This window comes from Copadichromis virginalis, linkage group LG23 (genome assembly GCF_057382275.1).
Source record: "Copadichromis virginalis isolate Kocher_CV1m ecotype Utaka linkage group LG23, C_Virginalis_male_GT1.1, whole genome shotgun sequence".
Taxonomy (NCBI): domain Eukaryota; kingdom Metazoa; phylum Chordata; class Actinopteri; order Cichliformes; family Cichlidae; genus Copadichromis; species Copadichromis virginalis.
This window is the reverse complement of record NC_140639.1, coordinates 12,426,887-12,439,255: the sequence shown is the minus strand read 5'-3', so window position 1 is coordinate 12,439,255 and position 12,369 is coordinate 12,426,887. Positions and strand designations below refer to the sequence as shown.

Sequence of the window (12,369 nt, the reverse complement as noted above, 5' to 3'; positions counted from 1 at the left end):
GTGACACTGTACAAACAAGATTATGGATGTGCCACTGTCCTGTCAAAATACATTAAGACTCAGCGCTGACGGACATTCTGGGAGACTTTGATGTGGCTGCGGCTGTAAGAGCGCGGATTCGCTCTGGTCCTATCATCCTCTTGGTGAGGTGAAGAGCGTCAACGGCGGGGCAGAGCTTTGCGCGTTCACGCGAAACCTATAAACGGACGTGGCGCGCGGAGAGCTGTGAGTAGTGTGTGGAGAAATGAGGAGAGAATAACGGCGGCAGAGGATGGCATCTACAGCGCCATGGGAGATAATCTGATGACACATGCAACAGAAATGCTGCAAATGCCATCTGCACAAACTTTTTTCTCTGTGTTCTGAAGACACGGCAGCTCTTCAACTTTGCCCTACGAGGTGATATGTGAGAAGGAGAGGCCAACCATGCAGCTGAATGAGTCTGGGGTTCAAACGGTGGCACCCGAGCCATGTCAGCAACAAATACTACAGGACGACTACAATGGGAACTGCAGCGAAGGTTCCACCACTAACATGTCACTGCACTGCTGGCTGCAGCTCCTCACCAAGGAATCTATCATGGAAATTCAAGGAGACAGCTCCAGCGTAGTGGTACGTGTGATGATAGCGTGTGTCTACTCTATCGTCTGCGCTCTGGGGCTGGTGGGGAATTCACTGGCTCTGTATCTGTTGCACTCCCGTTACAGGCAGAAGCAGTCGTCCATCAACTGCTTTGTGATGGGGCTGGCTATCACAGATCTACAGTTTGTTTTGACCTTGCCTTTCTGGGCAGTGGACACAGCCCTGGACTTCCGCTGGCCGTTTGGTCGTGTGATGTGCAAACTCATCAGCTCTGTCACCACCATGAACATGTATGCCAGTGTATTCTTCCTCACAGCTATGAGCGTGGCACGTTATTACTCCATCTCCTCCGCACTGAAGATACACAGCCGACGGACAGCAGCTGCCAGAGCCAGGTGGACCAGCCTGTGCATCTGGGCTGTTTCTTTGCTGGCCACTTTGCCTCATGCCATCTACTCCACCAGTGCCCAAGTATCTGATGAGGAGCTTTGCCTGGTGCGCTTCCCAGACTCTGGCAGTTGGGATCCACAGCTCCTTCTGGGTCTATATCAGCTTCAAAAGGTCCTAGTAGGTTTCCTTATTCCTCTAGTTATAATCACCGTCTGCTATCTGCTGCTGCTTCGCTTCATCCTAAGCCGGCGCATTGCAGGTGCAGCGGGCCCAGAGGCAAACCAAAGCCGGCAAAAGCGTCATTCCAAAGTGACTAAATCCATTGTCATCGTAGTTCTCTCCTTCTTTCTCTGCTGGCTTCCTAATCAGGCACTGACACTGTGGGGTGTGCTCATAAAGTTTGACCTTGTGCCCTTCAGCAAAGCTTTCTACAATGCACAGGCCTATGCTTTCCCTCTGACTGTTTGCTTGGCGCACACCAACAGCTGCCTCAACCCTGTGCTCTACTGCCTGATCCGCCGGGAGTTTCGGGCAGGCCTCAAGGAACTTCTCCTGCACGCCACGCCATCTTTCAGGAGCCTGACTCATCTGCTGCGTCGCAAAGCCAAAGTGGCTGAGGCACCACCTGTTTTGGTGCTGGTCCAAATGGATGTCTGACTGGGATGATTGGGGAACTCGAAACATTCCACCTGCGGTACTATTGATCTGTTTACCAAGAGGGCATATGTCTCACCTACTCTGTCGATGCTGAAAATCGCATTTCTTTAAAAAAACAAACAAAAAAAATGCAGAATTATAATGTACTGCACGGTAGGATGTGCCTCACTTCTACTGTGTTTCTCAAGATTTTCTCTGCATCACATATTTCTGTTGTTACAGTTGTTCACTGTTTCAGTCTCCCCGCTTCTGTCGAGCAATACTGCTCTCGTGTCATGGACATGTATAGCTGTTAATCCAAAGTGAGATTCAAATAGTTGCAGCACTCAGGCGTAATTTTTTTTTTAATGCATACTGGTAAATTACTGTGTTTGTGTTTGTTTACTGGTACAAGTGTGTAATTCTTTCGTCAGTATAATCAATGGAACAAATGGAATCAAAATAATTAATTTTAAAAAAACAGGACAGTGATGCTTAGAAGTGTTTGCTTTATTTAAAATATCATAAAAGAAAAGAGCAATTTAATCGCCTGTTGTTGTATCTGTGGAAAAACTAAAGAAATGAGCGGGGGGGGGGGGGTAGAATTTGTACATTTTATTTTTGTAGATGTATGGAGTAAAATAGTAGTGCTTGTTGCATTGTCCTGGAGAAATGACTCATCTCTTGTGAAAAAATAAAAGGCAAATAAAATGTACAAGAGCTAAAATCAATTTCCTGAGCTTTTCGGGGTAAGGCAGCATGGCATCAAAGACTTCAGCGTAATGAGTGCATAGTTAGTAAACGTCTCCCTTGTGGAAAGCTTTGAGGATTAGGACTTGAAGTGATCCATTTAAGATTTTATACCCCTGTGCAGCAAATAGTATATGATTCATATTTGAACTGAGCACGTATACTGTGTTGTATGCACACAAGATGAAAAATTTACGATCATTATTTCTCTCTGTCTCACTCTCGCTGACCTTAGACAGCCATGCAAATATACTCAGATGCGTTCTTTTTCTTACTTTATATGTGTCAGTCTGAAAATTATGATGAATTATGTCGAATTTCCTCTAAACATCTGCATTATATGTCAGACATTTACTTTAAACCAAAGCATTTTTTCATTTAAAAAAAAGGCATCTCATGGTTGGACAGACCACCAGTGCCACAAACAGCCTTTTTATCTCTGGTAAATTGAACAGATACATATGTTGACTGGAGCTTCTGTGGTCATAGCATCAGCTTTCATACAAGACAGCTGCTAATTTGATGTTTTTTCATTTAAATCATAATGACTGATAATCCTGTAAATAAAATAAAGACTAAATAAAAAACTCAGCTTGAACTATTTTGAATAATTGGGCCAGATCACATTAGAATTCAGAGCCCGTAAGAGGAGAGATAAAAAAGGAAAATAGTCAGAGGTGCTGAGAGCGTGGAAAATAAAGTGGTGCTAATGTTATGTAAACAATCCCACACCGGCAAGAGGGCATCAGACAACAGAGACTCCCTTCTCTGTTCTTTTATTGATGAGCTTTAACTTTCTCATTCTGTGCTTGTGCAGCTCTCCTTCAATCACTAACAACAGCAGCACTGCGCTGCACAAATAATGAACAAAGGTGTTGCTAACTAGACTGCATGTCAGATAGAGGGGGCAGATTTTCTTCGTCTCTTCTGTTGAGAATGGGATTCTCGCTCTTCAGCGCAACTTTTGTGTGAAATGAAGTGTAGCAAAGCCGTAGTCTAAACATAAATACTAAATAAAACACTTGTGTGGTTTGAAATGTCTTTTCAAATTGCTTTGTGGACCTAAGCTGATGCTTAGTGTCATTCTTAGATAGAAGTATATGAAAAATGCCAAACAAAAGCTTTAGGTAAACAATGGCCCCAGACAACCAGAGTTTGCTGCATTGCATTATAGTTTGATAAAGGCTTTAGCGATTCTGTTCTACATGATTGATTTTGCAGGGTGCCTATGCCATAAACAGATATGTGTTCAAATTATCATAAACAAAGTCATACACAGAATACTTTGACTCGAGTAAAATTCAGGTAAATAGAACCTTCGATTTTTGGGGCTTTTGTAAAAATATGCTTGTTTGCTATGAGTAACCTGCTATGTGCTGCACTTGAAGGAAAACTGTACGCACAAGCAGCAGGAACAATTGGGTCAATAGAGGCATACCCCAGTTTTGCCCCGTGCCTTCAGTGGGTCAGCCTGAACAAGCTGGGAGCAGAATCTGCAGCAAATAACAGAATCAGTGACTTTTGTAATCTTGCCTGGTTATAAATTCACTGAGGAAAGATCTCTGGGCCAATTTTGCCTTCAGAATACCCTAAAGCAGATTAACTGCATATCATGGGCCTTTATTTATATAGCAGAGAAGAACCAACGCACCAGATAAACTAACTTTTCACAGAGCTTTGTATGCAACATTGTTACATCTTGATTGTGCAAAGACATAACTGTATTAGGAAAGCGTGATAGCTCACTTAGCATGAGCGCATTTCAAAATCTCTATGGCTCTCACACCTTGGATTCATCACAGAAAGCCTGCATGATACAGATTTGTACCATCAGGATGTGAGTAAGGCCTGCTGGGCTATCCATAGAAAGGTTCAGAGTTAGACTCGGTTCAGAAAAAAATGACTTGTTTCACGTGAAATTAAAACTATGATGGTGCTGATAAACAAGTTCCATGTAGATCTACCTATCTATCTATCTATCTATCTATCTATCTATCTATCTATCTATCTATCTATCTATCTATCTATCTATCTACCTATCTATCTATCTATCTATCTATCTATCTATCTATCGGTACCCATATCCACATAAATAATAATACTATATACTATAATAATGATCACACAGCCCACTGCCCTCAGCAGCTCCATTTGGCAACAGAATAAAGATTCCCTTGATATATAATTCCCTTGAAAAACATGCCAGCATGCACTGAATATGGACAGGCTGATGTTACGAAATCAGTTTCACTGTCATGGTCCGCGGCCCGGCGTCCGGGGTGCTGCTGGGATGTCCACGCCCACGAGCGTGGCTGCTAACCCCACACCTGCATCCCATCCCAGGCGATCACCAGGTGGACTATTTAATCCTGCCCTACCTGCTGCTCCACGCCAGTCCGTAGTCGCCTCTCAGCGATCACAACTCGGCGTGTTTTTGTTTTCGAGCCACCTGCCTGTCCACCTGTCCACCTGTCCGCCTGAGATTTGGTTCACATTCAGCTTTGCCGTCTCGACCCCTTTTGGAGCTCCACCCCCCTCTGGTTCACTCGGCCCGGCTATCACCGTGAGACGCACACTCCACCTTCCCTCGTATGCTGCCTTTTTTCCGCACCCCAGTAATCTGTCTCTCTTTTTGTTTTACAGCCTCTCACAGCCCCGCTCTCGGCGTTCCCTGTGCGGTCCCTCGGTTTCTTCTGGTTTCATACGTTGTTTTTCTGGCTACCCTCACGGGACACCTTTAGTTGCAATAAAAATTACTTTCTTTATTCGCTCCTACCCTAGTGTGTGTGTTCTGCTACTGGGTCCTGCCTGCGCTCGGAACTTCGGTTCATGACATTCACTCCGGTTCTTTTTTATTCCTTGAGGCATCCAGAGACGGCGCCGGGGCTCTCTGTCCTGGTTGTTGTGTCCTTGGGCAAGACACTTTACCCTACCGCCTACTGGTGTTGGCCACAGGGGCCGATGGTGCGGTATGGCAGCCTCGCTTCTGTCAGTCTACCCCAGGGCAACTGTGGCTACAACTGTAGCTTGCCTCCACCAGTGTGTGAATGTGAGAGTGAATGAATAATGGAATTGTAAAGCGCTTTGGGTGCCTTGAAAAGCGCTATAGAAATCCAATCCATTATTATTATTATTATTATTATTATTAACATATTACAAACACTGAGACCCTCACTCTGCATCCACTGGGCCATTGGCCCCTTGTTGTCTTACATTGACAGATAAGCATGTGGAGAGTCTCCTGCAAACCTGCTTCTAAGTTATAACAATTATGAGTTTTTATTAAAGGTACAAGCATCAGCAATCCCCAACTGTAGCTTCCTGTCTCCTTTTATGACAGGCAGACCCCCAGTGTACATAAATTCCTTTCCTGTCACAGGCTGGGTCTCCGACCCAGCACTCTGAGTTTTCTTTGTATTTTTTGATATGTGTGTGGCTTCAATTTACACAACCTCCTACCACGTCATCTGGGGGGCCCGAGGAGCCGGGTCGGCCCCCTGAACTTTTGATCTCTGGCCTGCTGTGCTCTTGGCCTCCGGGTCGGCCTCCGGGTCGGCCCCCGGAACTCATGGGTTTTGGCCTGCTGGACCATTGGCCTCCTGGTCGGCCCCCTGAACTTTTGATCTCTGACCTGCTGTGCTCTCGACCTTCGGGTCGGCCCCTGGAACTCGTGGATTTTGGACTGCTGGACCGTTGGCCTCCTGGTCGGCCTCCCGAACTTTTGTCCTCTGTTTTGTTTTGCTGTCGACCTCCGGGGCGGCCGCCTGAACCGCTTCGCCATTCGTTCCTGTTCTGCCGGGTTCATGGTCGCCCTCCTGAAGCTGGGTCTCGGACTCTTGTGCCCTTGTTGTTTTTGGCCTGTGTGCTTCTGGTGCTTTGTTTTTGGTTTTGTTTCCAGCCCTCCTTCCTGGTCCCCCTCCGCCCGCCCTGGGTGGTGGGTTGTGGTTTTGTGTTTGTTTTCTGGGTGTTTTCGGGCGTCTTAAGGGCGGGCTCTGTCACAGGCTGGGTCTCCGACCCAGCACTCTGAGTTTTCTTTGTATTTTTTGATATGTTATTTTTGTGTTATTTCCTATTTTGCCTTTAGTTTAGGCAGTTATTGGTTATTATTCCTGGGTTTTCTATGTTTTGGGGTTTGGTATTTATTCATCACGTATTAGGTCTGTTAAGTTGTGTTGTCATGTTTAGTTTTAGTATTTCCTGTTTTATTCTGACAATGTCATGTGTTCTCTGTTAATTGTATTTAGCTTTTCTCTCCTGGTCCTGTCATTAGGTTTATGGCTGTCAGCTGTTTCCCCGTATGTTTCCACTTCCCCTGATCACCTCATGTCTGTATTTAAGCCTTTTGTTTTCTTCATGCCATTGTCGGGTCGTCTGTTTATTCTGCCCTAGTTCTAGCCTGGTTCTGTTTATTTGACCTCAGTCTTAGTTTCGGTTTTCGTCTGTTATGTATTATTAGTCTTAGTCATGGTCTTTGCTTGTTATTTTCCACCACAGTCATAGTTTAGGTTTTGGTCTCAGTACCGTTTTAGTATTTTGTTTCTTAGTGTCTTGTCAGTTTACTTTGGTTTCCTGGTTTACTTCTGCCGTCTTCTAATAAAGCCTCACCTTTCTGTTAAAACCTTACTACCCCTCGTCGTCATCTGCTTTTGGGTCCTGTTTCCACACACATCGGCGCACGCCGCCGTGACATTTCCCTCTACACAATTACACACACTCTCAAGCCTACAGCTAAGCCAAACAGACAAATCCTTCCCTATTCCTCTCATCTACTGCTGGACCCTTTTATCTAAGCAAATTTAACACATTGTATTCTAATAATTGTTTTCTTGTACTCACACTGACCTGAGAGGACAGATTTAGATTATGAATATATTGATATATTGCAAAGCCAGTCAGTGCAAAGTAAGAAGTAACTTCTCATTTTTAGGAAATGAAAATGAAGAGACTCAGGACATGAAGGACAGGTTCATTAGCAGAAAAGCTAAGGCATCTGAAACACTCTCAGCTCTTAGTCCTGCTGCTTTTATCCTTATACTTCATTATGCATTGATTGCAAAAGATCCGACGGGGTGTGTGTGTGTGTGTGTGTGTGTGTGTGTGTGTGTGTGTGTGTGTGTGTGTGCTTTTTTCTTTTTTGTTCTTCAGTTTCCAAGAATGCGATTATCTGAGCTCTTAACATAGATAAAAGACTCACCCAAAGTCCCAAAGCATCTTTTGTCCACCTTTCCATCTTTCTCTCTCTCTTATGACCTCTAACACGTGGAAGGGCACTGCACAACCAGGAGGTTATTGCGTTTTAACAGTAAGCTAATAGACTTAACAAAATGCACTAAACTGCCATTAATGAAAGGCCATTTGATCAATACTCATCTAAATTCTCCCTGGGACATAATGTGATAGTTGAAGGTTGCACAACACCCTTGGTGCTGACCTTTCTCTGATGCTTAATGATAGCCTGACAATGCTTGTATCGCTAGAATATTTAATTTTCCCTCATTAGCAGACTCATCAAACACAGCATTGACTTTTTCAGCTGTGGATGGGATATTTTAGGAGTGGTGTTTATCCCGCATAGTGTTGAAAGAGATCCCATGCACCCTATCTGTGCATGCCGGGCAATAAACTGAGCTGATCATGAAATGTGCTGGGGTTATCATATATGCAGGAAATGTTAGTTCCTAATTTGATCAGTGTAAGAGAATGGAGCATAAGAAGATTCCTGGTGAAAATCCCCCCAAACACACACGCCAGGTCTTTATCGCAGTCACTGTGTGTACTGGCACTAATTTCTTTTGTCATTTCCTTTTTCTCTGTGCCTCTTTGTCTTCTATTGTCATGCACTCTGCTTATCTTCTTCTGGCTGCTCCCGGTCGTCACAGCCGAGCATCTGTTTCCATCTCATACTGTCCCTAGCATCTTCCTCTATAACTTCAGCACTTCTTCACTGCCTCCATAATCCTCCTCTGTGGTCTTCTTGCTTTTTCTCCAGCCTAGCAGCCCCATATTCAGCATCCTTTATCTATTCATTAAAAATTATTTTCCATTTATCTGAAAGGGTACTCATAAATTCGCTTAACAAAAATAATATTCAATTTACTCTCACAAACCTGCCAGGCTATAATTTATTATCATTCAAAGCAACAAATTATACTTTGTGCAAGCATTTTGCATATGTGTGTGTGTGTGTGTGTGTGTGTGTGTGTGTGTGTGTGTGTGTGTGTGTGTGTGTGTGTGTGTGTGTGTGTCCTACTGCTTGGACTATAATTTAATTACTTGTCATTTTTCCCTCTTTCACCAGTGATAGACATAAAGCTACATTAGGTCACACACAAGAAGGCTTATCTTTTTGAGATTCATTTATCATACGATTATCATATCAACAGATCTCTGTTATCTCGAGAACTAAGTCCACAACAAAACTACAACCTAGCAATTAGTCATAGTACCATGTAATCCCAGTCATCAGATACACGGTGTCAAGTCTGGTGAGGAACTTTGTCGCATGGAGTCACACAAACCACCTGCAACTCAACACCTCAAAGACTAAGGAACTGGTTGTGGACTTCGGGAGGTCCAGAGAAGGTCCACTGCCGGTTCAGATAGAGGGGGAGGAGGTGGAGGTGGTCAACAAGTACAAGTACCTCGGGCTGTGGGTGGACAATAAACTGGACTGGTCATGCAACACAGAGCACCTGTATAAAAAAGCCCAAAGCCGACTGTACTTCCTCAGGAGGCTGAGGTCTTTTAACATCTGCAGGAAGCTCCTGAGGATGTTTTACCAGTCGGTGGTTGCTGGAGTACTTTTCTATGCTGTGGTGTGCTGGGGGAGCAGCACAGCAAAGAAGGACTCATCCAGGCTGGAGAAACTGATCAGGAGGGCTAGCTCTGTGGTCGGCATGAAGCTGGACACTCTGGTGACAGTGGCAGAGAAAAGGACATTAAAGAAACTGATGGACATTATGGACAATGCCAGGCATCCTCTGCACACGGCCATAAACAACCAGAAGAGTCTGTTCAGTGACAGGTTGCTTCTCCCCAAGACAAGAACTAACAGACTTAAAAACTCCTTTGTCCCACACGCCATCAGACTGTTTAACTCCTCTCTGGAGGGCAGAGGGAGGGGAAACAGGAGGACAAAGGAGGGGGGAACAACTAAGCTGTAGTGCCTCTTCACCTCACTGTGCAATACCTTTTGTAAATAGTCAACAGTGCAATAGACTCAATACTTGAAATGTGCAATTCACTTGTATTTTTATTTTTTATTCCTATTTATTCTATTTATCCCCTTTGTATATTTTATTTATATTTGTTTCTGTATTTATATGTGTGTGTGTGTGTGTGTGTGTGTGTGTGTGTGTGTGTGTATATATATATATATATTTATATATATATAACAATTCTGTAACTGTAACTTCGGTCGTTGCTGTGCTTTTTTTGGAAATCGAATTTCCCAGAGGAACCCACCCGAGGGATTAATAAAGTTCTATCTTATCTTATCTTATCTTAAGTATGTGATGTCATTCAGTTACTAAACCAATGACAGTTTTATTAACAAGCTCCTCTACACTGCACTTTTGAATAGGGATTAACAGACAACTCAAAATTTTAAAATGTGCCTGCGTTAATGCAGGTTTATGGTGCTCGTGCAATATGATCTTAGAAGAAAACAGAAGACAGGATGAAGGTCAAATGTGAAAGAAGCCTGAGAAGCAGCTGAAACCAGTATCTCCTCCTCAGTGCATTTTAATTTTCAGGTTGTTCTAAAGTCCCCTGCTTTTATTTCCTTCATCTGCCTATTAACAAAATGCATAGTGATTTTGATTTTTCGTTTTTTTTTCTTCAACTGTGGGATTAGGTGAGATGCTGGCAAGGAGAGAAGATGATGGCTAATTTACAGTTAAATGAGCTTGTGTAATAATAAGAGTGGCTACATGCTCTAGCGAGGAGTGAGACACCAAAGGCAGGTGGCAGACTGAACAGAAAGCAGAACATTATGATGCTCCGTAAATGGGCTGCACCTGCTTTGATGATTTTGCACTGGGGCGAAGTGGTCAGTGGGTGAGTGGGTGACTCACGGACACTGAATTGTTACAGCAGTGACTCATATCAACTAAAAGTCCATCACTGAACAAAACCAAAACCATGCCCCTACCTCTCTAACTATTAGACTCCATTTTCACATTGGATAGATTCCTTTGAAACGTTGTGGAATTGCTAGGCCACAGTCTATCCCTCTAAAGAATGCACGCATTGCTACGTGTGTCTATCAGAGTGCGAACATCAAATTCCACATAGATCTAATGATATATACACATATGCTTTAATCTTAGTAAAACTTTCTCCTCTCTCTTAACTTGTCTCACTCTCTGTTTGTTTAAGTCAGTCAACTGTCTTGTCAGCTTTGCATCCTTCATGATACCATATACTGCAGAGACCGTGGAGAACAAGATTCAAGAATCCCGATTTCTTTTGTTGCCCCCCAGGGGAAACAAGTCAGTGTCAGCAGCTCCTCGTTGAACCTGAAATCCCTGCAGATTAAGGATGGAGGCTGAGTTGTGTTGTTGTTCAGGGAACATCCCAAAAATAGATCAGAAAATTCCCAAGGTAATTTGGGGGTTATGTTCACCGGGAAGTCTTAAGTTCAACTGGAGAGTAATTTCAGGGAAAACAGAGTAAATATTAGAACCGTGAGAATCTACAGCAATGCAAATGGCCGTGTGTAGCGGTACTTATGAACAGGGCTGCTGTTTGACAGATGTAAACTTTACCATGACTACCACCTTTGTTTAAAGAGTCAGCATGCTGACATTTGCAAAGGGTCTTTTTGTGGAACATTTATACACGGACCTGTGTGGCTCCCAGCTCCCAGAGAGTGAGACCAGGTCCAGTGCTGGAGGATTTTGTTAAATGGTGTCAGGAGGCAGTTAAACTTGTCTAAGTCAAAACATACAATCAGATTTTTGAAAACATACTAGACATCACATCCATTAAGGGTCCGATGGTGGAATGTGTTCAGTTTTCTATATCTTGAAACAATTACTGATTTAAAACTGAACTTTGAAGTGAAGTGTGAAGCTGTGCAAAGGGACACCAGCATCTGTCCTGGTTGAGGAAACTTGACTTCCACGCTAACAAAGTTGTAATAATTTTATTATATTATGTTTTTATTGCGTCTTTTTCATCCTTTTCCTTAATATCACGGTTTGGATGCTTCTCTGTAAAGAACAAAAACTAACTGAGTGAAACTGTTACATGTACTAAACGCTGCTTGACTATGCTGTATTATGTTTATCTGTAGTTTGTTGCATGTGTTTGCCTTGGAAATATGCATGTGCATGTCAATGAATGACTGATCCACTGCAGAGCAAATCTACCAACAGATACACATAAAGCAAGTCTCAACAAGAACCTGTGGCAAGTACAGACACAAACACAATCAGGAAACCTCCATTTATTCATATTTTGTTTACAAGGAGCCAGACTTCAGCAATAGTTCTTCCGGGCTGGAGAGATTTAACATATTTCTTTAGACACTGACTGCTTTTCACTCATTTTCAGTCCAGCCTGTGTACCTGACATTTTCTTTGTTGATATCATTCTTTTTGGGCCTGTTCCCTTCATTAGATACACTCAACAAAAATATAAACGCAACACCTTTGTTACTGCTCCCATTCCCCATGGGATGGACGTAGAGACCTAAAATTCATTCCAGATACACAATATAACCATCCCTCCCAAACAGTGGTCACAAATCAGTCCAAATGTGTGGTAGTGGGCACATCTGCTATATTGAGATAATCCATCCCACCTCACAGGTGTGCCACATCAGGATGCTGATCTGACATCATGAGTAGTGCACAGGTGTACCTCAGACTGCCCACAACAAAAGGCCACCCTGGAATGTGCAGTTTTGTCTCACAGCAAAATGCCACAGATGCCACAAGCAATGAGGGAGCGTGCAATTGGCATGCTGACAGCAGGAATGTCAACCAGATCTGTCGCCCGTGCATT

The 12,369-nt window shown here is 43.5% G+C and overlaps 1 protein-coding gene across 1 annotated transcript; it reads left to right on the top strand.

Annotated features, from left to right (window-relative positions):
• Positions 1 to 236: 236 nt before the first annotated feature.
• rxfp3.2b (relaxin family peptide receptor 3.2b) lies at positions 237 to 3,365 on the top strand. The gene has a single exon (XM_085449341.1). It carries the CDS (start codon positions 427 to 429, stop codon positions 1,627 to 1,629), a length of 1,203 nt encoding a protein of 400 aa, XP_085305467.1. The 5' UTR covers positions 237 to 426; the 3' UTR covers positions 1,630 to 3,365.
• The last annotated feature ends 9,004 nt before the right edge of the window (positions 3,366 to 12,369 follow it).